The 27,738-nt window shown below is 45.5% G+C and overlaps 1 protein-coding gene across 2 annotated transcripts; it reads left to right on the forward strand.

The window, feature by feature from the left end:
- The first annotated feature begins 58 nt into the window (after nucleotides 1-58).
- Nucleotides 59-27,121, forward strand: NEK9 (NIMA related kinase 9). 2 transcript variants are annotated; one of them, XM_064423820.1, is made up of 23 exons: nucleotides 59-330; nucleotides 678-707; nucleotides 1,463-1,640; nucleotides 4,608-4,663; nucleotides 5,527-5,597; nucleotides 9,364-9,469; nucleotides 12,436-12,567; nucleotides 13,549-13,659; nucleotides 14,219-14,283; nucleotides 15,215-15,265; nucleotides 15,984-16,176; nucleotides 17,405-17,549; nucleotides 18,547-18,747; nucleotides 19,153-19,199; nucleotides 20,016-20,171; nucleotides 20,587-20,695; nucleotides 21,226-21,387; nucleotides 21,758-21,928; nucleotides 22,141-22,200; nucleotides 22,732-22,922; nucleotides 23,153-23,317; nucleotides 24,028-24,240; nucleotides 24,638-27,121. In XM_064423820.1, the coding sequence occupies exons 1-23, from the start codon at nucleotides 142-144 to the stop codon at nucleotides 24,758-24,760; spliced, it is 2,925 nt and encodes a 974-aa protein (XP_064279890.1). In that variant the 5' UTR covers nucleotides 59-141; the 3' UTR covers nucleotides 24,761-27,121. The 2 variants fall into 2 exon arrangements, with proteins under 2 accessions (XP_064279890.1, XP_064279891.1); XM_064423821.1 differs by lacking the exon at nucleotides 678-707.
- Nucleotides 27,122-27,738: the final 617 nt, after the last annotated feature.

The following is a 27,738-nucleotide window of genomic DNA, read 5'->3' on the forward strand; positions in this document are numbered from 1 at the left end:
GCGGGGGCCGGAGCGGGGCGGGAGCGCGGAGGTCGCGCCGGCGGCAGCGGCGGGAAGCGGTTCCGGGTCGGCGTCGGAGCCGACATGGAGCCCGCGGGGCCGCGCTGAGGGAGCGCCGGGCCGAGCGGGGCCGCCGTCGCCATGTCGCTGGGCGAGTACGAGCGGCACTGCGACTCCATCAGCTCCGACTTCGGCAACGAGTCCTCGGGCAGGGGCGGCTCCCGCGGCGGCGGCGGCGTGCCCGGCGAGCAGGAGGAGCTGCACTACATCCCCATCCGCACCCTGGGCCGCGGCGCCTTCGGCGAGGCCACCCTGTACCGCCGCACCGAGGTAGGTGGGCGGCCCCGGCGGCGGGAGAAGGGCTCCGCTCCGCCGCCCCGCCGAGGGGCCCCGGGCCGCTGCCGGGGGCCGGTGCTGGAAGGCGCCGCTGCCCGACGAGCCGCAGCAGGGCTCGGCCCCCGGGGTGACACAGCCCCCGGGGTGACATCCCCCGGCACCGCCCCGGGAACAGCCCGGATACGAAGTGACAGCTCCAGCCCTCAGTGTCCGGGGCTGCAGGGTCCGGGCTTTGTAACGTTTGGGCACCGCCAGTCTCTGGGTGCCCTGGAGTTTGGCAGGGAGATGTGGAGGTTCTTCCGACGCCAGTAGACTACTCATTTTTCTGTGTTTTGTTCCAGTTACAGAGGACATGGGGTCATCTCATACAGGTAACTCTCACATGCTCAGCATTTTGGTGTCATCAGGGGAGGCTGGGTGCGAAGCCAGTCCTCCCGTTGCTCCCAACTTGTTTCATACCATCCAGTTCAATTGTAGTGGTTTTAGTGGCTGTCAAAGAAAAATGCTTGATTTAGTTCCAAAGGAAAGTTCTTCAGTTTTTTTCTGGCCACTTTGAGATGTCATGGCTTGCACAGGTGTAAGTGAACACTGTTCACTTGAGAGATCACTTGTAGCATGGCTGACAACGTGTGCGGGCCTGAGAAGGGCAAACTAAATCTAAATTCATTCTGGTTTCCTTTTTGGTTTGTTTTAGAGGGTTTGTTTTGTTTAGTTTTGTTTTTTTCTGTAGGCTTTTTCCTTTGAATATTTTTAATAGCTTTTGTTCTTGTACAATATCCTACAGCTACAGCACTAAAAATACAGCATTCTCCCTTTGTTGAACGAGTATGTTTAGTCTTTATTGAAATAAAACAAACCCTGTGTCTTTCCCTTGGTTTGGTGTTTTGGTTTTGGTTTTTTTCCCCCAGTGAGTGTTGGCCAGCTAGCAAGATAGCTTCAGGCCATCACTATTTCTAATGACAAACTACAAACCTCAAAATTTAAGTTATGAAGAATATTTGTCTGAAATCTGTAAGAGACAGGAAAGTCTTTTACTTTTCTGGTATTTTAATTCCCTGCTATAAAGGCACACACTGTTCTATTCATAAAAGTGTGTTTTTAATGGAAAGATGTTTTTGTGTTTCAGGATGACTCACTTGTAGTGTGGAAGGAGGTGGACCTGACCCGGCTGTCAGAAAAGGAGCGTCGTGATGCTTTGAACGAAATCGTTATCCTGGCCCTGTTGCAGCATGAGAACATCATTGCATACTACAACCACTTCATGGATAACACCACGCTCCTGATTGAGCTGGAGTACTGCAATGGTGAGATCCCACTCCCGTTCATGAACAGGCAGCTGCCATGTGGCTGGGTCAGCCTCCTGCAGAACCTGCAGCGAGTGTTTCTGGGGTGTCATCTGGAGGGCCAAGGCGTGGCGGTGAATTCTGCTGCAGAGCTCCTGAAGGAGAGGCTGAGAACCCTTCTGATTTGTGTCTCAGGTGCTAGAAAAAGAAGCCCAGTAGTTGGTGGAGGCAGTCTATGCAGTCTATGATTTCTTGAGTTTTCTGAATGGCTGGTGCACTGAAAGGAGTGGTTATTGGTGATAAACACTTCCAGTGCACCTTGCTGTGTTCTTTTAGGAGGGCAGTGGGAAAAGACCAGGGGATTGTCTGGGCATCTCTACCAGTACAGAGCAGGGCTGTTTTTTCAGTACTGTCACTTAATAGGTTTATAATTTGGTAATTATAAATCAGAGCTTAAAAATAAGCTCTTGTGGTACACTGCAGTCAGGACTTTTTCCTGCTTTCTGCTTTGAGCTTTTACATTTAATATTAACCTAAACAACAAACCTGGTCCTTCTGGTGGTGGAGAAAGTTTTAAAATTCTGTCCAAGAATATGGTGGTGTTTGGAGTTGGCAGGGAAAGCAGTCCTACCTCAGATGGAGCGATAGAAGGATTTGCAATGAGGCTGTGACCAGCAGCTGCTCTTAGATGGCAGGAAGAGGAGCCCATACACAGCTTACACTCCTGGAACAGGATATGTGCCTGGAACTGCAGTGTGGCTCCTGTTTGGGTGAGTGGGACAGCTCCCCAGGTGAAGTATCTGGTGTTTGTACAGGGCTTGTGTTAAGCCTTGGCTCATCCGTAGAAACATTTTTTGCTGGAAAAGGGCATGGTTGTGTTGTGATCACCTTATACAACAGATTGCTTTCACTGGAACGGGTTGGAGAGCACTACAGAGTTGTGCAAGGTCTTTTAGAAGGGTGTCAGACACCCTGGTTGGCAGCTTGGCCAAAGCTGGTTTTTCTTCTCTGCTTTTTGTTCTTATGGAGGGTGGAGTCCAGTGCAGGCACAGGGGAATGTTAGCTCTTTGAGGCACCTTTTGTTTTAGGGGCTCTCTCTCGGTGTCAGTTGCTTACTTGCCCTGAAAAGACTGCATGCTTGAGGCCATGATAAATTTGTTGGAGGGCATAGAGAAAAGCTGTGTAGTATTGGTGTCTGTGGACAATTGTAAATGCCTCTTGGCTTTGGGATAATAACCAAGAGGTGAGTGTATAGCTGGTGTTGCCTGAATGTGTCTGAATGGTAGAGAACAAGGGACACGAGAAAGAGGAAATCTTGTTTGGACTTCCATGTAGTGGTTGTACCAATGCATAAATAGTTGTTTCTTTGGCTTTTTTTTTTAATGGTGTACAAGCCCAAGATGATTTGTGAGTAATTTTTAAAGTAAGGCTGGACAATTCACTGTCAGGCACTTCTCAGAATCCAAAGGTTTTAATGTTTAATTGGCTTGTCTCTCCTGAAGACCTAGAAAAGAATTTCAAACTTCAGTTAATGTTGCCCCTATTTTACAGAGGAAAAAGCCAAGTAATTGATTTGTTTGCTCTTAGTTCCATGTGTATATGATGGTTCTGTGAGATTGGATTTACCATGGGATAACATCAGTGAATACAAATGAATTACATTTGGGAAGAAATATCCTATAAAATACAGTAATTGAAGAGACAGTAACGTGCATTGGAAGGTTAGATTTGAGTAGATGAAACAAATACAAAATTAATTTGGTTTTTGTGTGTGTGCATAGAGGTATTGATTATATGAGTCAAGAGCTAACTTGTCGCCTTGTGTAGGATTTTGGCAATGTAGTACCAATCATGCTGCTCTTTGGTTCAGAAAAGATTGGAACAAAAAAGAGAGGTGAAAAACACAATTGGCTAAAAACCTGCAGTTTGAATGGTTGGAAAAGACATTCATAAGAAGAGGCAGAAGTGAATACTTTTAGATTGTGAATATGAGGAGTGGTTTGTAGCTAATTTATGAATGTGAACATAAGGCAGAAAAAATAAATATTGAGAAGTTACAGCAAGGCTGAATGAGAAGAAATTAAGTGAAGGGAATCTTAATTAGAAAAGTCTTCCTAACATGGAAGTGTGAATTAAGTCCTTCAAGTAAACAAAGGAGTTTACCATTTGACAGGGCCATAGAAATCATGTAGCCAAAAGCTGTCTTGCACCATGGGAATGGTCCTGGTGATCCATTACAATTATGACATAATACATGATAATTGGGAATTGGAATAGCAAGAGGAGGTGGTCGTAGTTTTGGGATTTACAGTTTGGGTACTGATCTGACAGGGAGTTTCTCTACCTGCAGCCCTCAGCATCATTTCTTTTAGTTCTCCTTGATTTTCAGTCTGCTGTCTTGAAGTCATGGGGTACACAAAGATTTCTGCTGATTTGAGGCTTCTGTTAGTGGTACTGTTGTTGTCAGTGCTTTGTGAATTCTGTACCAGTGTATTTGGCAGGGCAGAAAAAGGAGAGGCCAGTCCAGAGGGAGTAGGTAGGGAAAGACAGTAAACTGTGCTTTCAGGGACTACTCTGACTTAAAAATTGTTTGCTTTCTCTTTTTTAAATGTATTATTTGTATATATCATGCTGAACAGGACAATCTCATACATGTTTACATATCCCAAGAAACACTTAAAAAATAAATAAAAAAAAGTAGGGACTGCTGGCTGAGCTTACTGATTTGGTTTTCAGAGAGTATTAAAGGGTGGTGTTAGAGAATTGTCTCTGCTTAGACTTTAATACACCAGTGAAGTTCTTAGATGGAAGAAGAACCTAATTTTGTGAGTGCCTGATGAGTTTAAGTGAAGAATGCTGTGAGGGAGCTGTAGTGATTGATCAGATCTCTTAGGGGGTTTGAGTATTCCCAGCAGCACTTGAGCAGAGTAGCTGCTGCCATTAACTAAGATGAACATCTCTCTCTTTCTCACTCACTTATAATTACAGGAGGGAACCTCTACGATAAGATTCTGCGACAGAAAGACAAGTTGTTTGAAGAAGAGGTAATTTGGGGTGGTTTGAGGGAGCAGTGGGGCTGGCCTAAGGTTCTGGTGATCTGTAGGATTATTTATGTATTTCTTCAATTTTTTTTTTCATTGTGATGGTGGGGAATTTCTGTGTTTATCTGGGGGCTGGTGTCCTCTTTGTTCAATATTGCAAGCATTTATGGACTATCTGAAACTTATTTTCCTTTTAAACTGTCCATAATTCCTAGCAGTATATAATTCCAAGGGAGGAATAACAAAAGAGAACTGGCTTTCTTCACCTTATCATCTTGGCAAACATTTAACTTTTAAACTCTTTCTGTGTTTCTTCCTAGTGGGCCCTCTATTTCTCTCCCTTCTTAATAATTTTGTAGGGTTTTTTTTTCCAAATAATTTCCTTGAATCTGTCTTACTCTTCTCATTTTCTGTCTTTATTTTATTTAAACTTACTTTTTGCTGTCTGCTTTCACTGCATGCCGAGCTGATTAATGATTATACTTACTTGTCTTATATAGTGACTTCTAAGGCTTTCTGGCTCATGGAGAGTATTTAATGGTCCCAATTCATATTTTGGAGAGCACAACTGTAGATGTTTCCCAAGTGGTCATTAGTTGTCATTCTGAAGTCTTTTCACTTATTGAATCTATGATGCTTGTCAGGACAGACACTGTGAATGGAAGTAGAACAATCTACCTATTGAAATATGTATTTTAGAGATTTCCAAACCAGGAAATGTAAAAATTTTCATACTCCTGAAAGAGCATCTAAGTGGTATGGCCAGGCCCTCTTGCTGTGCCTCAATGTGACAGAGACATGTAGAGTTTTGTGGTTTTTAAATTCTTTTTAAGCCTCACATTATGCTTGTATTCCTACCTGTGCAGATGGTGGTTTGGTATCTCTTTCAAATTGCATCAGCTGTGAGCTGCATTCATCGGGCTGGAATTCTTCACAGGTAAGTGTGGCATGCAGAAAGCTGAGGTGACCAGTGCAGTTCATGGGGGGGATGAAGAACTTCTTTGCTTCTTTGTTTGAAGCAAACACTGAGCCTCTCTCCACAATGTAATAGGATCTCCTAGATGTTAAGAATCCCTTTTTTTCTTGAGCTAGAAACTGTCTTGTGATAAATGTGCAGGAAATCTCGTATTTGAAATTGGAACTGCAGCTGTGTGAACAAAGAGTTTATCCACATAGGAAGGAAGTAAATTTGCCCTTTATTGCAATAGCACATAAATGATGTTTGTTAAAGTGGGTAGGAAGAGCATTTACCACAGGCCAAAGGTACTTCCGACCTGTTCCACAGTTAATAGCTGCAAGCCAGTGTGCACATCATTCTGTAATTCTGGAGGCTAATGGTGGTGAAGGCTCTGCATTTGTCCATTGCTCTAATATAACCCATGTGAAGATTTGTCCTGCATTTGTCTGAATCTTATTTCTTTGGCCTGTTACTTAAGGAGCTAGTACAGTCTGTTAGCTTGCAGTGGTAATTTTGACAGTTATTCTGAGATTTTAATGTGTAGCTAATTAGCTTTTCCTATTGCCCTTTTCTGTTTGGGAGCAGTAGATTTCACGTCTTATGTGTGTTTCAAGGAGACCGTGATGTTCTGGGGAGTATGCACATGTAGACAGCCACTTCCAGCACAGTTGGGTCATGTGCTGCACTAACTTATGGGCATAGCTGTGTGAGGATGTTTTCTGTAGGATGGCATCCTGGCTGCTGCCATTCTGAATCTTTAGTAGTTGGTGAGCTTTGCTAATGAGGGGTTGGTAGCCTACACTCAGCAAAGCAGTGCCTAAGTTTTTGGCCTGAAGCAGATGCCATGTCTGTCCTGCTTTGCAGTCATTTCCTGCTTACCACCTCTGAACGTGTGTGGCTCCAAAGCCTTCCATAATAACAAATTGAACAATTATGCAAATGTTTGCAGTGATTTCCTTCTGCTGCAGACACTGTGAGAGTGACCCAGGACTTTGCGATGCCCCAAGTGGATGAATGCAAAGTGCTGCTTTACTTGATGTTTTCCTGATCTGCACTGGGAAGTTGTTGATGGCATGTTAGGAAAAGTGGGTGTTGAGAAGTGTTGGCCACGAAAAGCATATCATGCTGCGGGGGCTTCTTCTCTATTTCCAGCCTCTTGTGTTGGTCTGTGAAACTACATACAGATTACTCTGTCTGAGAGTGTTTTCTATCAGTTTTGGAGTTGAGTTTTTGTGGCCATCAGCCTTTCAATCTCTTGGGCATAGTACATAGAACCATGGTATCTTTAAGGTTGAAAAGACCTCCAAGATCTGAAGAGTCCAGCTGAGCACCACCAAGTCAACTAAACCATAGCACTAAGTGCCATGTCTAGTTGTTTCTTGAACACTTCCAGAGATGGTGGTTCTACTACTTCCTTGGACAGCCCCTTCCAATGCTTAACATCCCTTTCAGTGAAGAAATTCTTCTGATATCTGACCTGAACCTCCCCTGGTGTGTCCTGAGGCAATTTCCTCTTGTGACAACTGTCACCAGTTACCTTGGAAATGAGACTGTCCCCCATCTTGCTGCAACCTCCTTTCAGGCAGTGGTAGAGAGTGAAAAGGTCTCCCCTGAGCCTCCTTTTCTCCAGGCTAAAGACCCCCAGCTCCCTCAGTCGCTTCTCATCAGGCTTGTGCTCCAGAGCCTTCATCAGCCATGTTGCCCTTCTGTGGGCACACTCCAGCCCCTCAATGTCTTTCGTGCAGTGAGGGGCCCAGAACTGGACTCGAAGTGTGGCCTCACCAGTGCTGAGTGTAAGGCACCAATCCCTGCCCTGGTCCTGCTGGACATGCTCCTTCTGATACTGGCCAGGGTGCCACTGGCCTTCTTGGTGACACACTGGCTCCTGTTCAGCTGCTGTTGACCAGCATCCCCAGGTCCCTTTCTGCTGGGCAGCTTTTGAGCCATTCTGCCCCCAGCCTGTAGCACTGCAGGGGTTGTTGTGGCCCAAGTGCAGGACCCAACATTTCACCTTACTGCCTCAGCCCATTGATCTAGCCTGTCTAGATCCCACTGTAGAGCCTACCCTACCATCCACCCCATCTCCACTCCTGTCCAGCTTGGTGTTGTCTGCAAACTGACTGAAGGTGCACCCTTGTCCAAAATACTGATAAAGACATTAAACAGGACCAGCCCCCACTGAGTCCTGGGGAGCCTCACTGGTTACTGACTGACAACTGGATGTGGCACCCATCACCACCACACTCTGTGTCCAGCCACCCAGGCAGTTTTTAACCCAGCAAAGAGTGCACTTACACAAGCCATGGGCTGCCAGCTTCTCCAACAGCCTGCTCCTGCATCTCTAAAATTTCCTTCCTAAAGTATGTCCAGCCTTCCTAGACCCCTTTGTTTTTAAGAGCAGTTTCCCAAGGGTCTGTGTGAACCAGTGTCCTGAAAAGACCAAAGTCTGCCTTCCAGAACTCCAAGGTGTAGAGGTTTTGTTGACCTCCTTCCTTATTTTACCAAGAATTGAAAACTGTCATTTTGTGGTCGCTACCTAAGATGGCCTCCAGCCACCCCATCTCCCACCAGCCCTTCTCTGTTCAGAAACAGCAGGCACTGCCCCCGTAGGCTTTCTAACCAGATGCGTCAGGAAGTTATCTTCCACACCCTCCAGGAACCTCCTAGACTGCCTCCTCTCTGCTGTGCTGAGTTTCCAGCAGACATGCAGCAGGCTAAAATCTCCCACAAGAACTGGTGATCATGAAACATCAGCCAGCTGCTTGTGGAGTCTCATCTGGCTCTTCATCCTGGTTTGGTGGTCCTCCCCCCTGATTCTCACCCGCAGGCACCGAGCCACATTGTCCCTGACCCTGGGCTCTGTAGTCCCTAATGTAACACTCCCTAATGTTCAGAGCCACCCCACTGCCTGTCCTTGCTAGCCTGTCCCTTGTGAAGGGCTGCACTGCAGTATTCCAGTGGTGCAAGTCCCCCCACCACATTTCCATGATGGCAGCTGTGTCACAGTTTTCGTGCTGCACAGTGGCTTCCAGCTCCTCCTGTTTGTTACCCACGCTGTGTGTTGGTGCAGATGCACTTCACCTGGGCCAGGAATTTCATCCCAGCACTGGCATGCAGCCACAGGCTCCTGTCTAACCAGCCTGGTCTTATCTCCTTCCCCCTTCAAACCTAGACTAAGGCCTTCTCAATCAGCCCAGCCAACTCATGGGCTAGAATCCTATGTCATGTTATAGAGAGTACTCCTTGAGGGATCAGGACGTTGTGCTTAAGTTCTAGAGTGGCATCTGTTTCACACCCTCTGTGTATGTGTTTATATTTGCATATATACATATTCATATCTACACTTATGTTTTTAGTGAGCTCAGCATCTCCTGGCTTGGGTCTATTTATAAAACTAGCAAAAATAAGACCTGCTCAATGACCTTCATACGAGAAGAAACTGAGAGGGGGGAAAGAACTATCTTTGATCTGTGGCCTTTACATAGGTGTCTGAGCCTGAGCTTTTGCAACTGTGTTGTGTTTGTGTGGGGAATGTGATAAAACATGGATAACTGCAGCTACTGCCCTGGTACTCGGAGCAAAATTGCCTTTGCAGAACTTTGTGTATGTGTGTGTGACAGAGAGCTGGCAGAGTAGCAAGTAGCTCATTTTGGGGGAAAAGTATAGTAGTCTGTGGAAAACTCTGTGGAAAACTGTGAAATCTGTAAGCATATTCAAGTGTTTGAATTTCTTTTTCTCATTTCAGAGACATAAAGACATTAAATATCTTTCTAACCAAGGCAAACCTGATTAAATTGGGAGACTATGGCTTGGCAAAGAAGCTGAACTCTGAGTACTCCATGGCTGAGACTGTGAGTATCTGCCATCTTTATGTGCAAACTGAGTTGTGTTTTTCTTTCATCTCTGCATACCTTGCAGAAGACCAGGGATGCTGTACATTTTTGCTGCTCATTTTCTGTTACTTTTCTTTCCCTCACCCCTCAATTTCCCTCAGTGTTATGGTATCATAGAGCTAAGGTTGGAAAAGACCTCTAAGATCATCAAGTCCAACTGTTAACCCAGCACTGCTGTGTTCATCACTAAACCATGTCCCCAAGTGCTGCATCCACAGGTTTTTCTGAACACTTCTAGAGATGGTGACTCAGCTACTTTTTTGGGCATCTTATTCCGATGCCTGACCCTTTCAGTGAAGAATTTTTTCCTAGTATTTTATATGAACCTTCACTGGTGCAACCTGGGGCCATTTCTTCTTGACCTGTCACTTATTACTTGGAGACTGACACCCACCTCGCTACAACTTTACTTCCTCACTTTGTCTCACTAACTTTGCCATATTTGCTGAGGTGTTGCAGCTTACAGTTATCCTTGCTCCCAGGTTACCTTTCTAAGGTCTGTCTCTCTGGAAAGCAGCAGCAGACTAAAGATAGGTGCCACTATGGGAATAGAATTGTACCAGAGCTAGTGTAGCCAGGCTAGAGAGCACTGTTCTTCTTTCCCCTAGGCATGGTACTTCTGAAGGTGAATCTGTGTAACACGAAGGCAGTGCTAGCTGATGGACACAGACAGCATTATAGCCATATCAGAACAATGCTCTCCCTCTGGGCTAGTTAAGGCCAGCTTAACAACTGACATTAATTTTGTCATGCTGCTGTGCTAACAGGTAAATTTTGCCTCAGGTGGATGTGAGATAGCTTGGATGTGTGTGCCTGGCATTGCACTGTGCCATAAGCATGTCTCAAATCTCTTTAATATTCAGGCTCTGAACTGGATTGTGAAGAAGCAAGAAAGGCACTTGTGTTTCTCATGGTAACCAGATGTATGGTTTGTTGTTAATGTTCCTGAAGGGGGACAGAGCTTTGTAGGAGAGATTAATTCTACCAGAAGGCTGTCAAGCTTGGCCTTGTTCCAGACCCTGCCAGAAAGCATTTTTGCAGCCAGTTATGACACGGGGTAAGCTGTATTGCAGGCACCTGAAAGGTTCAGCTTGGATTTCTCAGCTCCATTAATTTCTGTGGGGAGTGTTAGGCTTGGAAAGGGAGACATTGTCTGAGGTTCCTGTCTGCTACAGCCTTTATTATAGTTTGGGACACAAGCCAGCTCACACTTCCTCTTACCAGCTGTATCATTCAATTTAATGCCAGGCGTTGGTGTTCTGTTAGGATGTGTAGTTAAACACTTGCCAGTCCCCTTCCAGAACATGAGCACTATTGTGCAGTTCCACTGTAAGTGGGAGCTCAAGGCTACTGCATAAAGCCTTCACTAGGCTGGGCTGCAGTAGAGCCACTTCTATTTTGTCACACTTTTTCATGGCCTTCTGACTTTCAGAGGCAGTTCAGTCTGTGCTGTGAATTTCCAGCTTTGTTTTAGCCTGTGTTGTCTGTATTCATCTATACCTACTAGACCTGCAAACCTTGATTTTTCCTTTTTCACATATGAAAAATTTTGAGCTACACACCTTCAGCCATATTTTGATTTTTATATGCTGGCTATGCTCTGGTCTAGTTGCTCAATTTGTAACCTAATGACCAGTGGCAGACTGGAAGTAATTTTTTGGGAAATGAGTGCAAAACATGTTATTACCAGTATTTGTAATTGTAGCAGTAAAACTGTGATTTTGTAGAATGTTCACATCTTTCTTACTAAACACTGATTTCTTAATTTATAATTTTCTACAATTTACCAACGAAGATATAGAAAATACATCTGTCTTACAGAAAGCTCACATTATCCTTTGCTTAAAAGAGGTTTTGTTGCAGTGTCCTAGTTCTCTGTGTGATACTCAGAATCTCAGGGTTCTGAACCTTCCCATGGCTGGGACTCTGCACCTCTGTGGCAGCCACGCTGTGTAACAGGAAATGGGAGGGACATGGCAGACTCTCAGTGTGCCCATTAGGTATCCAGTGTACTTGCAGAGTCTCATGAAGGGCAGGCTTTGTAAAGCTCCTTGGAGCTTTGCTGAGAGAGTTGAAAAGAGGTCATCTATAAATATTTCTCCTTTTTCTAAATTCTCTCTTGCTTTGTTTTGCTGTCTAGTTTCTTTCTAAGGAGTGAGCTCCATTCATCTGGAAGCTTCATTCTTACATCTTTTATCACGTTTGTTCTGTGTCTCCTTGTTGTGACTTTGAGCTAAGTCACTACTTCTGCAGTACCTGGGAGGCCTTTGTATTTAGGTGCAGGGGTTTGGATTTTTGTGTGGTGGGGGTGTTTGTTCTACACAAAACAATTGTTCAGGAAAGTCCACTTCTGAAGTGGAAGCCTTTTGGGTGGGACTCAAGCCAGCTTTCTACGTACTGACCCAAAAGGAACCCTTATTTTTGTTTGAGACAGAGCAGCCTTTGTCCTGGCACTATCTTGTGATCAGACCCAGCTCCGTAGCTAAGGTCTGGCACCTGTATTTGGAAACTTTGCTAGATGCTTTTTTCTTCAGCCTCATGTGATGGTTTCCATATGCCTGGTCAGTACATTAGGCTCTGATTACCCCTGAATGGTGTATACCCCTGAATGGTGTATATTTAAGAGGGGAAAGTCCTTGCTGTTTTTCTATCACTATTACTTTAGTGACAAGTCTGTACCACATCAGGCTCATGAGAAGAAAGGTGTCTAGGATCTTTCAGGAAGCTCAGGGTCAGTTTAGTTTGTGGATGACAGGAGAAAAAGTGTGCTTATTGTTCCTATCCCTCCAGCACATTAGGGAGGTGTATCACTTCAGTGCTGTGTCTAGCTCTGTCTTGTCTGTGCAGAATGGATACAGAGTTCCTGAATTGAAAGTTGCTGGATCATTTCTGATTTTTGAATGTCTTTTTTTTTTTTTTCCTAGCTGGTGGGAACTCCGTATTACATGTCCCCAGAACTCTGCCAGGGTGTGAAATACAACTTCAAATCAGATATTTGGGCTGTGGGCTGTGTCATCTTTGAGCTGCTTACTCTGAAGAGGACCTTTGATGCTACTGTAAGTCTGCAAACCAGTATGGACTGAATAACCTTATTTTTTATTGTCCTAAGATTCGCACTCAGCTCATAGCTTCCTTCAGTCATGTTTTTCCTTTGTTGTTGTTTGAATATGCTAATTCAAAAAGCAGTGGCCTGAGAGTGACAGTTATAGCCAGAGAAAATGTCTGCATGATTCCCCTTACCCTTAGTGCCGATTTCCCTTCTGCCTTCTTACAGCAGCCTCCCTGGCTTCTGCCAAACCAGCCTTGTTCACAGCCCATGTTTGCTAGATGCAGAATAATAACTCTGCTAATTTGTATCATGGTTGTGAATGAAGTGTCCTTTTCACTACAAGGAGGAGGTTTGGGACTGTGTAGTCTTTTAGCATTACTAGCTGTGAATTTTATGTGTAGTGTTCTATAGCAAAAGGTCCCGGCCTTCACATTTCGTAGGATCTCATTCTGTTGCTCTTTCTCAAAATCTGATTGCAAGAGAAGTCGGGTCAAGCTGGCACAGGGGAGGGTGAAAGGAGCATTGCTGGCTGACACATGTGATTTACTAGTTTGTGCCATATGATGGCAAAAGCAGCTAGTTGTTGTAGGCAAGATTTTCTGTAACCCTGAAAGAGAAGATGTGAAAATACCATCCTTTCCTGACTTTCTCCAGTGGTGGCTCTCGCGTCCCAGCAACTTTGCTGCTATGCTGTGTTTAATGGCAATGTGCCACACAGGAGATTTCATGCAAAGAGAAGCCTGATCTCCCTGCACTGTTAGAGAATTTGGTGAAAAGCTGGATGCTGCCACTAAGTCCCACCTATCAGAGATACAATTTCTGCAGGAATTGTTTTTGGATTTCTGGAGAACCTTCTAGCCAGGGAAGAAGAGGGGTGTGTCCTGATCAGAGATGGAAGAAGAAAATAATGGTGGCCCATAACATCTCTCCCCATTGGACACATTGTCCAGTTTGGTTCCATTATGACTGGTTTCTGGTTTCTGCCTAGAATCCCTTGAACCTTTGTGTGAAGATTGTACAGGGAAATCGTGCCATGGAGGTTGATTCCACTGTCTACTCCTGGGAGCTGATCGAGATGGTGAACTCCTGCCTTGACCAGGTTGGTGAAATACTTTCTAACTTTCAGATACCCATTCCCAGCTGTGTCAGCCATGGAATTCAAGGGTGAAGGGGAATGACATGCCTGTTTCAGTATGTGAGATTTGATGCAGGGTAATTTTTGTGAGGCTTGAGGCATCACTAAGATTGGGCTTTTTCTGGTCTTCTGAAAGCTGTCTCAGTCCTGCAGGCTCTGGAGGTGTGCTGGGTTTACTCTGATCACAAGTATTTAATGGGCTGGCAGAAGCAATTAGTTTTTAATTCAGTGCTGTGAAGGTAGGAGCATCATCTCAGTACAGTCTCTTAGGGTTCTAGTTTTCTGTAGGGAATTAATTTATTGAAAGCAAACACAGTATTAATACCTTGGAGCATGCAAGTCCCTCCTACACATCTGTAGTATCTATCCCTTCTCATTCTAAATGTTTGGATTAATTCCTTTCCCTTCTGAAGGGAGTCAAGGAAGGAAGTCCATGCAGGCATGAATGAGGTCTTCTGGCCCAAGATTTTGTTGCAGATGATGAGTATTTCCCAGAGAGTTACTTGTTGCTTCCTTCTTTCAGGACCCAGAAAAGAGACCCACTGCAGATGAATTGCTTGAACATCCCCTTCTCAGCAAACGCAGGAGGTAATCAGATGGTCGTGCCTGAAAACCTGGATGGCTGACAGGGAAAACAGGGGGATTTGTGCAGACTGGTGATGTTTATGCTTTCATAGCGACCTCCTTAAGTGAATTTAGACTGCTGTGAGGCAGATATTTAAGTTAATTCATTTTGTTTAAGGGAAAAGTGTATTTTTTCAGTCTAGTCTTCTGATCTGATGTTCTGTTGGTGCATGGGAAAGGTCTCTGCATCCTTAGAAGCTGTTGTATAGAGAACCTTGAGGTATTCCATTCGGAGACTTTTTGAGAAATGCTTGTTTTACTCTTCAAATTTCTGTGAATGAAGAATCACAGAGATCCTCTTGCAGTCATTGGAAAAAGCCATTTTGAATATATATATTTAAAATATATGGATCATTCAGTATAGAGACCCCCACTTTTTGTTACCTTCCTCTTCAGGAGAGACTTGCATTGAAAGTGTCCCATGCTTAGTTTGCCCATCAGCCTGCACACACTATCTTGTTATGAAAGGTGGACTGTTTTTATTCCGCATTTGTTTATTTGGGAACAGCAGACTCAGTCCTTTATAGCAATACTCTTTTGCTTGGTGATCAGCAGAGTTTGAGTTTTGTCTTGCTATAGGCATTGGTAAAAGCCCATATCCTGGTAATGTTTAGCCTTTTAAGGTTATTCTTTTGCAATATGGGTATTGGTTGGCTGCATTTTCATGCAGACGTAGTTTGTTGTCCTCAGCTCTTCTAGAAGTTTGTTAGCTGTGTGCTGCATTACTTCTGCCCTACTTACTGTGTATTGCTGCGAGCTGGTAAACAGCTGCCATGCTTCCTCCAAGAGGCAGCAGCATTTTATTGGAAAGGAAAACAGTCTGTGTGTGCTGCTTGTCAGTAAATTGCATAGAGCAATGTTGCTGTTTCCTAAAATCCTTTTTCTCCCTTGGCAGGGAGATGGAAGAGAAAGTCACGCTGCTTAATGGGCCAAATAAGCGACCAAGGTAATTATTTAGACATGTGTTTGAAAGGAAGTATGGAGAGAACAGCTCCCCAGAGAGGAACTGAGAGTGTTAGCCTGTGACAACTTTAATGGAATAGTGTAGTTTAGAAGATCCCTAAATGGTAGAAGTTTGTCCCAGCAGTTGCATGCTTATTGTCCTGTGTTTTACTCTGCCTTTTATATCCTACTTATTTGTATGGCTGGAACTGTCCCATCCAGCTCTAATCTGTCCTACTGAGAATGTAATCTTTACAGCTTACATATCTGAGTTGTAATGTAGATATCTCCTTTCATACAGATATCCTTCAGCAGGAGGAATATGACTGTCTGAATGATGAATATTACATTAATATAAATATCTTCTATAAAACCTGATATAGCAGAGCTTCAGCACAGTTCCCAGCAAGCCCGTAAGCAGGGTTGCTCTGTGAAGCAGTTAGCTTCTGTTGCAGGTATAGCTGGTTGTCTGTTATTTATCAGATAGAATTTGACCATTTTTTTCCTCATAAATTTGGAAGTACTAATACTATCTGAGTACCTTAGGTGAAGTTGTGCCACTTCATTGGCTGTTCACAGTTTGCTGGAAGAACAGTTTTTGAAAATACAAGCCATGAATGGTTGTGAAGAGGAAACTGCTAGACAACAGGAGGAAAATGGATGATGACAGGGAATGCAAACTCCTGAAAACATGTGTGTTTTGTGGGGGGGATCTTGTGCAGGTCAAGTACCATGAACGAGGCTCCCATTGCCGTGGTGACTTCACGCACTAGTGAGGTGTATGTTTGGGGTGGTGGTAAGTCCACCCCCCAGAAGCTGGATGCCATCAAGAGTGGCTGCAGTGCCCGCCAGGTGTGTGCTGGTAACACTCACTTTGCTGTGGTGACAGTGGAGAAGGAGCTCTACACCTGGGTGGTAAGTGAGACAAGCTGCAGGAGGTGGGTGAGAGTGGGAAAGGGGGGTTCACATCTACTGCTGACCCTTCATGAGCCTGTTTGAATCAGATGGGCAGGGAGCTTGGGAAGGGAGAGTTCTGACTGCAGTGGACATTGAGGCCATCTGATTTGGGGCTGACACAAGTGTCCCAAGGCAAGTGTGTTTCTGGGAGGCATTTTCCATTGTGACAGGAAGTGTTTTGGAGACTTGTTGTGCACTTGAGGTTTGTAGATGGCGGTCTTGTAGGCCCAAACACTGAGTCAAACATCTCTTCATTCCATTCCTGACTACTTAGACATGCAGTGGAGACTTAATGATTCTCTGGTTTTATATTTTTGAGGAGGCTTTTCAAGATCAGAATGAGTGGGATGAGTGACATTTTTGTAATACAGTTGTCATCTGCAAGGCAACTTTCATCTGAAAGCAGAGGGATCTCATGCTAAACAGCTGTGCTTTTTATGATGAGTGGAAATTCTGGAATAGTTTAAAGTGAATTAAAAATGTTGGCATATAATGCATTTTAAACAATTGAATTCAGTCTTCTCAGGTTTAGATGGTCTGTGACATGGAGGTGTTCTCCATTTCCAGACTTCTGTCGGTTTTTATATTGATTATACAGAATCTGTTAAAACAAGTTAGAAAATAAGTCAGTAAGAAAGGAAAGAGATCCAAATAGGAAGAAACCAACTTGGAGTAATTTGCTGGATGTTCCTGCCAGAACAACCACTAAAAACTTTCAGCTGGCTATTAATAGTTTTAGTTTCAACACTACTTGTTTTGTGTAATTTTCCTGTGTAATTGCTATGTCAGGCCATGTCAATAACATCTGTTTTGTGTTGTACATTTCTTTGCAGCCTCTAGGATTTAGAAAAGTAGTTCAGAAAGCAGAAGGATTAAGTCCAGTTCTGCAGCAGGGAGCAGCTTCTGTAGTCTGGCAGATGAGGAAGGAGCAGGGATTCCTTACCAGATACTGACCTGAGACTGGATCACTCCTTGTTAGTGCATCACTGCCAGAAAAGTCTGTGCTGCCACTGAGATTGTTGCCTGCTGTATGCACAGAGATGACAATCTCTTCCCAGGAGCAGACAGAACATTTTCTCTTGCTCCTTGCAGTCTTCTGTTGTTTGCTTCTGTTGTTTACTGTTAACTATTGATACGTCTCTGGGATTGTGGAAATGTAACCTCACCAGGTGTTTCTGTCTTGCAGAATATGCAGGGAGGCACCAAGTTGCACGGGCAGCTGGGCCATGGAGACAGAGCTTCCTACCGGCAGCCAAAGCATGTTGAGAAGCTCCAGGGAAAAGCCATTCGCCAGGTGTCCTGTGGAGATGATTTCACAGTGTGCATCACGGGTGAGAGCTGCAACTCCTTTGGCTCAGACTATTAAGGATGTGTAGGCATTGACACGTCCTGTCACTTTGCTGAGCTGTTGGAGCTGTTTGCCTTCACCATGAGATTAGCAAAGCAGCTTCATGCACAAAGGAGAAAGCCTTTGAGATGTTACTCATCCCTCAATTGGAGGATAGTACCAACATTATTACATTTGGGATAGATTGTATCTCAACATTTGAGATAGGTCAACATTATTACACAGAGGAAGATACTGACTCCCAAGAAGGATGGGATTTTGCTAAGGATGTGCTCCTTTTTGGTGATAAAGCTGGGTGTTGGCAACATATCCACGTGTCTGTGCAGAGGTTCTGCTTTTACCAGTCCATGTGTTGCCTCCATTCATGCTCACACTAAAGATAGTGAAGCCTGAAGTCGAGAATGTAGATATGTTTGAAACTGTCTTTGGACTGCGTGGGAAAATAATCACCCAGTGATAAAAAAAATGTGTATCTAGGATTTGCTGTTTAATTTGGAATGCTTGACATCTGGTAGCTGTCTCTAGTTCTAACCCTGCTCATACTTTAAAGGATGTGTTAGGTGTGGTGTTGTCTGTTATAGAAGAATCTGACTTTGCTTTACCCATGAAAATTATTCTCAAAAAGGTAGTTTCAAACTTATTTTTCCAGTGCTGAAAAGGCAGAAATTTGACAGAGGTAAGCTCAGGTGGTCATTTTGAGGAAGGAGTGACTTAGGTGGCCACAGAATCAATTTGTGGGTTATTGTTAAAGAAATTGGCAGGTTCAAACAAAGATTTTTTGGCACTGATGTAACTACAGCTTGTTATGTAAGATCCCTGTTAACATGAACAAGAAAGGACTCTGTAGTCTCCTGATGACATTCTTCTGCACTAAAGAGGATGATTGCAGAAAATAAGTTTCTCTGACCATGCTCTGAGAGGTTAATATGCAGCCTAACACAAGCCCTGTGTGCTGACCAAGCTTCCCTTATGTCCTTCAGATGAGGGCCAGGTGTATGCCTTTGGCTCAGACTATTATGGATGCATTGGCGTTGACAAGGCTTATGGCTCTGAAGTGCTTGAGCCCCTGCAGCTGGATTTCTTTCTTACCAATGCTGTGGAGCAGGTCTCATGTGGGGACAACCATGTGGCAGTGCTGACCAGGAACAGAGAAGTCTACACGTGGGGCTGTGGAGAGTACGGTAGGTAGAGCCCCCCTGATCCCTCAAGGCACTGGGATGTGCCTGCTGGAAAGTGGCCTGGTGCAGGTGTGTAATGCAGGGCCTGGGTGAGGGCTGCCTCGTATATACCCTGGGGGCAAAAAACATTGTTTCTTTGGGACTTTCTTTCCTTGTAAAAATGGGGAACTGGAGGCTGAAGCCATAGGACTTTACTCTGGAAAGCTCTAAGGTGCCACTTGGTTTCCCAGTGGTTCTGTGAGTGGGGTTGGATTCCCTTGAGGGTTGGCGGGTGATGATGGATGCAGAGGAGCAGGGAGAGTCTAGTTCTGTAGGGAGATTATTTTGGGGCTGTGGAGAGACAATACCAGTTGTTAGATACGGGCACCTGGGGAGGCCATTTTAACTGCAGTACTTTCATTGATGCAGGACGCTTGGGCTTGGATTCAGAAGAAGATCACTACACCCCTCAGAAGGTAGGGCTGTGACTACTTCTCAAAATCTGCAAGGGCATAAATCCAAATTAGTTGCTGTTTGGAAATACTATCTCTCTGAGGCTCAGTTGTTCTTTCTGAGACATTATAGAATTTTCAAGGGTATTAACTTTGCTTCCTCCCTTCATTTTGCTTCATTTCTCTCCTAGTGATCATGGCAGAGTCATACCACTCACAAAACAGCATCATAGCTTAGAGCTTCATTGCTCTGATTTCTGTGATGGAACTGGAAATGCCAGTTAATGTTGTAGGAATCATAGTGAGAAATACCAAATGACTTACCTTGGGTCTGTAGAGGAAACTCACAGCAGTGCAACTACTGGAAGTCTTTGAATGTAATATAATGAGTTCAAGATTAGTTGAAAGTAAAGCCCTCTTGAAATACAGTGCTGAGGTAACTGCAGTATTCCAACCCACTGAGGGTTAGAAACAAGTGAGGATGTACCTGGAAGCCAAAGATCTGTGATCACACAGTATTACACCCACATGGCACAGACACAAGCCCAGTCCTGCTCACCTAACTGGGTTTGGTATTTGTAGAGCCCATCTGGCCCATCATATTTCAGGTTCCTGTGCTGGTCACTGGTGTCTGCCTTGAATATCTGCATTGTGATCAGTTTCCATATGCTACAAACTTTATGGTATTCTTACACCTTCATTCAAAGTAACTGTGTTGGCTATTGGTAATGGCCAGACTAGCTGTGCCACTGCTCTACCCTCGTATGTTTTCCATGTGCCAGCTTCCATGTAATAGGTGTCGGGATTTTTATTTTCTTAGGATGTATTTCTTCCACCTAGGTGGATGTTCCGAAGACCTTAAACATTGTGTCCGTTCACTGTGGCTGTGATGGAACTTTCCTGCTTACCCAGACAGGCAAAGTCTTGGCATGTGGACTCAACGAGTTCAACAAGCTGGGCCTGAATCAGTGCACAGCAGGGATAATCAATCATGATGTGAGTGTGTTTGGATCCCTGGCTCCAGCAATCAGTAGTATATGGGGAAATGGAAGTTCTCTGACAGAGTTCGTAGCTTCGTGCCAGTGCTTTAATTCCAGTCAAGACAATGGATACTGGGATTCTGGGAAGAGGCAATTTGTTCCTCAGTTTTCTGTCTGCCCTGTGGGCTTATGTCAGATCTGAGGTAGTGAAACAGAGTGAGCTGCTCTGGTGACTTATCCAGTGATACGGATTTGGGCAGTTTTTTATCATACTTGTTTTAGGACTGTCTTCAGGTCCTAAAACCTAGACTTTAGGTCCATTAAGCCTAAACTTCAGGTTTAATATTGTGATCAGACATGAGCTTGCTTGAGTAGGTCTTAGCTGATGAATGTGTGATTTTTTCACTCTGTTTACCCACATCTTTTGTCAGACATACTGTGAGGTGCCATATGCCACTTCCCTTACTTTGGCCAAGCAGCTGTCCTTCTACAAGATCCGAACCATTTCTCCAGGGAAGACACACACAGCTTCTATTGATGGTGAGAGCCTTGTGCAGTAAGAACTGAATGTTGGCTGCTGAATTACATTACATCAAATTTGCCCTTTTAGCCTGGCCCTTGATACTGGGGGTTTTGCTCTTGGTAGCAAGGTTCATGCCTGCTCCAGGAACTCAGGATTCCTGTTTCTCAACAGTCTTGTTTCCTGGCCAGCTGAAGCAGCAATGTCAGCCTTCCTGTTTTTTAAAGGGGAGAAAAAAAAAAGTTTTAGTAAGAATCATGCTCTGGGCTAGCAGAGGAATCATTTGTGATCAACCTAGGCTATGCTCAAGCGACATCAGTCAGAGAACTGTGAGGAGGCCCAGGCCCCCAGCATCAAAAAAGGGGAAGCAGTGGGAAAAGGAACGGGGGAAGTGTTTCCAGGCTAAACCCATTCCTTTTGGTTGGCACTGTCCCCTTTCAGCCTGGCTGGCCGCTCAGCAGAGCCATTCCTGTGGCTGCCTGTGCTCTGTGTGCATGGCTGCTGGCAGAGCTGGGCCCTCACTGTCACTGTCTCTTCCTTTTCCTCGCAGAGCGAGGCCGCCTGCTGACCTTCGGCTCCAACAAGTGTGGACAGCTTGGTGTTGGGGACTATAAGAAGCACCTGGGAATAAACCTGCTGGGAGGCCCCTTGGGGGGTAAGCAGGTGATCAGGGTTTCATGTGGAGATGAATTCACCATAGCTGCTACTGACGGTGAGTGGCTCTTTGTCACGTTGTGGTGGGTTACTTAATCTGCAGAGGGGTTGACTGGCTCCCACTGATTGTTTCCTTTACCAGCCCTGCAGCACAGCCCTGAAATAAAGAAATCCTCCTGAACTGGGGCTGTCTTGCCCTGTTAATCACCCCCATGCATCCCCAAGTATTTGCTGTCCCTAAGGCTGCACAGTACTGACTTAGTGGCTGCCTGTTAGGTTTGTTACTGGTTTGTTCTCCCACCGTCAAAACGGAGCTGGTGAATTAGATACTTTGGGATAGCAGTTACAGCAAAAAAGACTGATCCTTACAGCAATTACAGGCTGAGAAGGAGGGAGGGAATTGAGCCCCTGAATTTCTCTCTCCTCAGACAACCATATCTTTGCTTGGGGTAATGGCGGGAACGGGCGTCTGGCAATGACCTCAACTGAGAGAACTCATGGCTCAGATATTTGTACCTCGTGGCCTCGGCCAATATTTGGATCATTGCATCATGTTCCAGACCTGTCATGCCGTGGCTGGCACACCATCATCATTGTTGGTAAGTGTAAATTTAGGGTGTAGTTTTGGGATCTTGTTTATGATGATATATTCTTTTGCCAGGAGAGCATAAATCTTGCCTGAGGACAGGCCAAATTTCTGGGGGAAATGTGACAAGTTGCTCTGAGCCATAGGCCTGCAGCACTGGCTTTGTAGGAGTTATCTTGCTTTCTGTGTGGGACTCTGACTGAAAGCATGCTTCTTTCCTTGCAGAAAAGGTGTTGAACTCCAAAACAATACGATCCAACAGCAGTGGCCTGTCCATTGGTACTGGTGAGTAACATGCCCTGAGGAGCTCTGGTTTAAGTCCACTTAGTGGTTAGTTTGAATGGAGGAGGTTTGGTCCTGCAGCACAGTTTCTCTGTGTTTGAAAGGCCTCTCAGAAGAGCTCAAAGGGAAGAAATCTAGTTGGTGCCATGTATGGGAAGGGATGGCTGAAACAGGAGAAACAACATGGGTGCAGAGAGGCCTTTGTAGTTGAGGAACTTCAATTTGACGAGGAAAAGCTGAGAGGAATTCACTGAAGGGAACTGATATGAGAAGGGGCTCTAGTTGCTGGAGAGATGGAGTCCAGTTTCTTGGACCTGTGGGAGGGCTAGGGCCAAGAAACTGCAAAAGACTGCTGCACACAAGCCCTTGTGGAGAGGGCTGCAGGGAGTGCTAGGAGCTGAGGCAGATAATGCTAGCATGTGCTCTCACATGGCCATACAGTACAAATTTATGCATCTTCTCTGCTCCATCTGGGGTTTGCAGCAGGAATAGCAGAGGTGGGAAAAGTATAAAGTTTTCACTTTTGTTTGCTAGTGCCTCAGAGCTGCACAACTGGAGGAGGAGAGGAAGAGGATAATGAACAGGAGGCAGAGACCCCCAATCCCAGTGGAGGCTTTCGGGGAACCATGGAAGCAGATCGTGAGCTGGGGGGCTGGATCAGCACTACAGAAGCTAAGGGAGGCAACAGTGCTGACAGCAGCTCCTGCCCTGGCTGGCTGCGGAAGGTAATGTGGCTTCCCAGAAGTGCCTTAAAATGGGGATCTGGGCTGGGAGAGCTGGGTGGCCCCTTCCACCTTTGAGGGATACTCTGATGGGTTCTTAGAGTTGTGTTGCACAGAGCCCTTAAGGCCTTGCTGCCTGTTTAACCACAAGAGGGTGTTGGTGCATCGATTGAGGAGATGAAATGACCTGCAGGAAGCTGGCAGGCCTGAGACAGCTTCTTTTGTGTATCCAGGAGCTGGAGAATGCTGAATTCATCCCCATGCCTGACAGCCCCTTTCCTCTGAGTATGGCATCTTCAGAGCCTGAGAAGGAGACTCTTCCTTACCAGAAACTTCAAGGACTCAAAGTGGCCTCTGAGGAACCTGTTGGATTAAACAAGCCCAAAACGGAGCCCTGGGTAATGTTATCAAAGTGAATGCTTGGCAAAAAGCTCTTGGGAACCGTAAATGGCAATGTTTGAATTATGGGGAGAGCTGAGAAGAGACTGGTGGATAGGCCTAATTCATCTGGATGAGGAAAAGAGGGCTGGTGATAATCAGAGATGATGCTGCAGAGAGAAAAATTCCCAAGGATTTTTTGGGAACACAAAGCTGATTCTTGGTCAGATTTAAAGTAATGGGATCAGTTCTGTGGAAAAATGTGTATACTGCAATTGGAATAAAAGAGAAGCCAAGGGCTCAGAAGCCTAGCAGAAAACAGAAATTTAGAAAGCAGAATTTGTTTTGAGATAGGAAGAAGAGCTGATATAGAAAATCAATGAGAAATTACAACCTGTGAGACTACCTAACTCTAGGAGTTTTCTGTCCCAAGGGCAGCACAGATCCTGTGCTTGCGGAAATGGGGGTAAACTGTATGGATTTTGGTGCTGGGAGGATAGGAACAGCCTTCCCAGGAAAAGGAGGAAGCTAGTGGCTTTGTACAGAGGACAGAAGGAGAAGTATCTTGTTGACCCTGCCTGCTAGAAATTTGGCAAGTCAGGGAACAAGCTGGGATAACACTCTGGGCATGTTTTTTTTTTTTTTTTCTTGTGGCATATACAGCTCTTGGCCTTGCACTCAAACCTGGCCTGACTGGCCTCAAACCTGACTTCCTTCCATGTCTCTGCAGCCTCCTTGCCTGAGTCCAGCCTTACCATGTGGTGAAGGGAAGGATGCATCTCCTGGCACAGGCTGCATGTGCAGCGCTCTGCAAGTGGAGGTGACACACCTCCGAGGCCTGGTTTTACAGTGTCTGGATGATCAGAAGAAGCTGCAGCAGGAAACCATTCATCTGAGTGCCCAGCTCCAGCGGTTCTGCAGGAGGATGGAGGAAATGCAGCAGGTGAGAATCCATCATCTGAGTGCACTTCCGTGCTCAGGGCTCACCATGCTCCTGCAGATTGTGGAGGCTGTGCAGAAGAAAGCAGCTCTTAACAGCCACCTCTGTCAGAACAGAATTTGGTGGATGCCTGTTTCTTGTATAAGCTGCTGATGCAGGCTCTGATAGTAGCAAAATAGGAATGAAGCCAAAAGAGTTTCCTCTGAGGACGGCCCACTCTTTGAGGGATCTGGGATTTCCCTTTCTTTCTCCTGAGATGAGAAGGGATGGGCAGTCATATGTTGCAAAGAGTGACAACAAATGGCTGTGGAGAACACAGAGGCTGTGGGCCTTGTGCAGCTTCTAGCTCTTGTGCAGCTGGTCCTGGCGCTGTTCGGGTAACTGCTGTGTGTTCTGACAGGTGAAGGTTCATTCCAAAGGAACACAGACAGCCAAAGAGGAGATGGAAGTGGATCCGAAACCTGACGTGGATTCAGATTCCTGGTGTCTCCTGGGAACGGACTCGTGCCGCTCCAACCTCTAGTCTCCTGAGCCCACTGGGATCCATCTAACTTCACAGCACACTAACCGAATGCAGAGAGCGGCTTTTCTGGCGTCAGGTCACTCGCGGACAAGGAGCGAGGCCGGAGGCTCCAGAGCAGCACCCATGTACGTTTGATATGAACTAGGAGTGAGTTTGAGAGGGGGAGGGCCCTTGAGCTCTAGGCCAGCTCAGTGATTGAAGCAGCAGCAGCTCCTCTTTGTACCTTATCTGTCAGTTCTGCACTGAGGCAGAACGGCCCCATTATGGCGATGGCTTGTGGCCCTTTCATTGTTTCACTGTTTCCTGGGAGCTGCCTTTGGGACCCCAGTATTCATCACTGCATCTCTAGACGAGAGGAGGAAACATGTTCTGTACTGAAGCTGGCTGAACCCTGAGCCTTCAGAGGGGTGAAGGACTAGGATCCTCTCCTTAGCACGTGGTAAGGCCCCGCCGGTGAGGCTGCTTCCCTCTGCTCAGGCGCAGGGGGACTAGTGAATGTATCATTCTGGAGGCAGTGGAGATGCTCCTCTTAGGGAGATCATGGTAGACAGCATGTCCCTGGCCTCGAGGCACAGCTTCTGGCCATATGGCTGCGTCCACTGGGCTGTGTAGACAGAGATTGAAGGCTTTATTCTGGGTGCCAAGGGCTTTCCAACTTCCAGGCAATGCACCAAGATGAATGAATCAGGTGTTTCCCGTTGCAGTAGTGGGGACTGTCTGAGATTGGATCTGTAGTTCTTGGTTTCAGACCATCTGTCTCCCAACCAGATGACAAGCATCTGGGCCTCAGACTAAGCTACCCATTTCTTGCTCCAGCTGTTCAACTTGGTTTGGGTGCCAGAGTTTCTGGTTTCTTGGCATAAGCCTGTAGCTGCTCCCTGCTTGGCTTCTCTTCTGCTCAGTCCCTGTGCCTACACTCTGTGTGGGTGTGGGAAAAATCCGTGTTTTTCCACTCAGTGTTCTGATGAAGCTGGAATGCCATTTCCTACCCAGAATAGGTCATTACTGCTGTGGTCTCAGGATGTAGCTTTCCCCAAAGACCGTGAATGATCAAATCTCAGTCCGGAATTCACCTTCTTTCAAGAAGTGAGAAGCTTTCCCAAGAAAATTGGAGATGGGAAGAGGCATGGTCTGATGCTCAAGACTTATTCATTTCCTATTAGAGAATGAGGTTAATTTTATTCCCCTTAAATTTATTAGCAAACTGACTTTGAAGTAAAGCTTATGGGATTGGTAGGATCCCTGGGAGCAGCTAGCCTCCCCTGTCTTACTTGGCGTCTCCAAGGAGTCCTAAGGTCCTCTCACCTTTGCTGTGAGAATGGGATTGTAATTTCATCAGGTTTAAATGATCCCCATCAATGTCATATTACTAGAATTGCCTTAGGTCTACTGGAGGTGAATATCATACCACCTCTGACAAACTTCTTTTGAGAGACTGTTCTGGGGAATCCAGCATTCCCCATTTGTCTCTAGAAGTGGATGCCAAACCATTTGCTCGTAACATAATGCTCCTTAAATACTTCTTTGGTGCCTATTGCTAGTATCTGGGAGCTGAATCAAGTGCTGTCTTCCCAATGCAGTGTCCAGGGTAAGAATTGTTCCAGTGTGCCTGTCCATTGCTACCAGAAGCAGGGCAGGAGGAGAGACCTCCTGGGAGGCGGTGAGAATCAGGTGCCCTGGTACAGCCAGGCTTGTTTGCCCTTGTGACTCTGCTCTCCTTTCCCCCATGTGCGTTGGAGCCAGTTCTCAGGTCAGGGTCCCAGCTTGAGGGTCATTGGTCACATGCAGCAGTGCCTTTGAGGACTGAAAAGTTGAGCCTGAGCCATGTTTAATAAGCAAGCACCAAGCTGATGAGAGTCGCTCTCCTGCAGTGCACTGCTATCCTCATTTCTCAATGCTCTGCAGTTGGGAAGCTAGGTGCACAGACTGGATTCCCCTTGGATCTAGTGGAGGATGAGGGTTCCTGACAGAGGATGCCCTGTGCTCCACAATCTCATATGTGCCTTAGAGGATTCACGCTATCCAGGTTGTGCCTGTTACAGACCACAGATTTCACACCAGCCAGCTATGCAACAAAAAAAGCAGTTTAAAGGTAGCACCTTTGTCTTGGGCTGAAAACGGAAAGACAGGCAGGCAGAAGTGCCTTCGAGCAGTTTCAAACCCTTTTTACTTCTCCCCTTCTTGCAGTGCTAGCTCCATATGTGTTGGTCTCCTGCTAGTATTGCTACTGAGTTGTAGTGGATCACAACTTATGCCTGCTCTGACACTCTGGCTGAAAACTAGTTTGTCGTTGTCTTTCTTTGAAAGGTTAAAGGGTGGAGTGGTTTGGAATTTCTGTTTAAATAAATGTTTAAACTCATACTCCTGTGTTTGAACTCCTTTTCTTGTCTTTATTTTGCCAAGAGAGGAAAGGGAAATATGCATACAGTCATCTGTTTTTTGGCATTCTGGTTTTGATTATTTTCTTTTGCTTATAGAAAGAGGGTGAAAGGGCTTTTAGATTCTTTGCTCTGGTTTAAAACAAAGTCAGTTTCTGTGTCCCTTAATTAAAAGAAACCAACAACAACCAAACAAAAACCCCATTCTTTTCTGGTACTGTTACGTCTCCTCCTAGTGACGTCAGGAGCTTGTGTGTGTGTGTGTTTATTTCCACAGTCTGAGTGCCAAGTGGGGAAATGAGTAACGGGAAGAGAGGCTTAAAGGGAAGGAGTACCTGTTTTTCTCAGAATATCTTCATTGATCATTGAGGCCTACAGAAGGGAGAACCTGCCCGACACCACCTGCTCAGCCAACTTTCCTGCACACTGTACTTAAAAGCCTGTCACTTTTATCAGAAATTTTATTAAATTGTGAAATATCTTGACAGGCAGAGGAGAGTTAAAGATTTAAAATTCACTAGAGATTTGGATGCTGAAAATGCAGCATGTCTCTGAGAGGGGGATTGTACTGCAGGAGCAAAAGGAAGCTGAGCTGTCATG

Source organism: Passer domesticus, chromosome 6, assembly GCF_036417665.1.
Source record: "Passer domesticus isolate bPasDom1 chromosome 6, bPasDom1.hap1, whole genome shotgun sequence".
NCBI lineage: Eukaryota > Metazoa > Chordata > Aves > Passeriformes > Passeridae > Passer > Passer domesticus.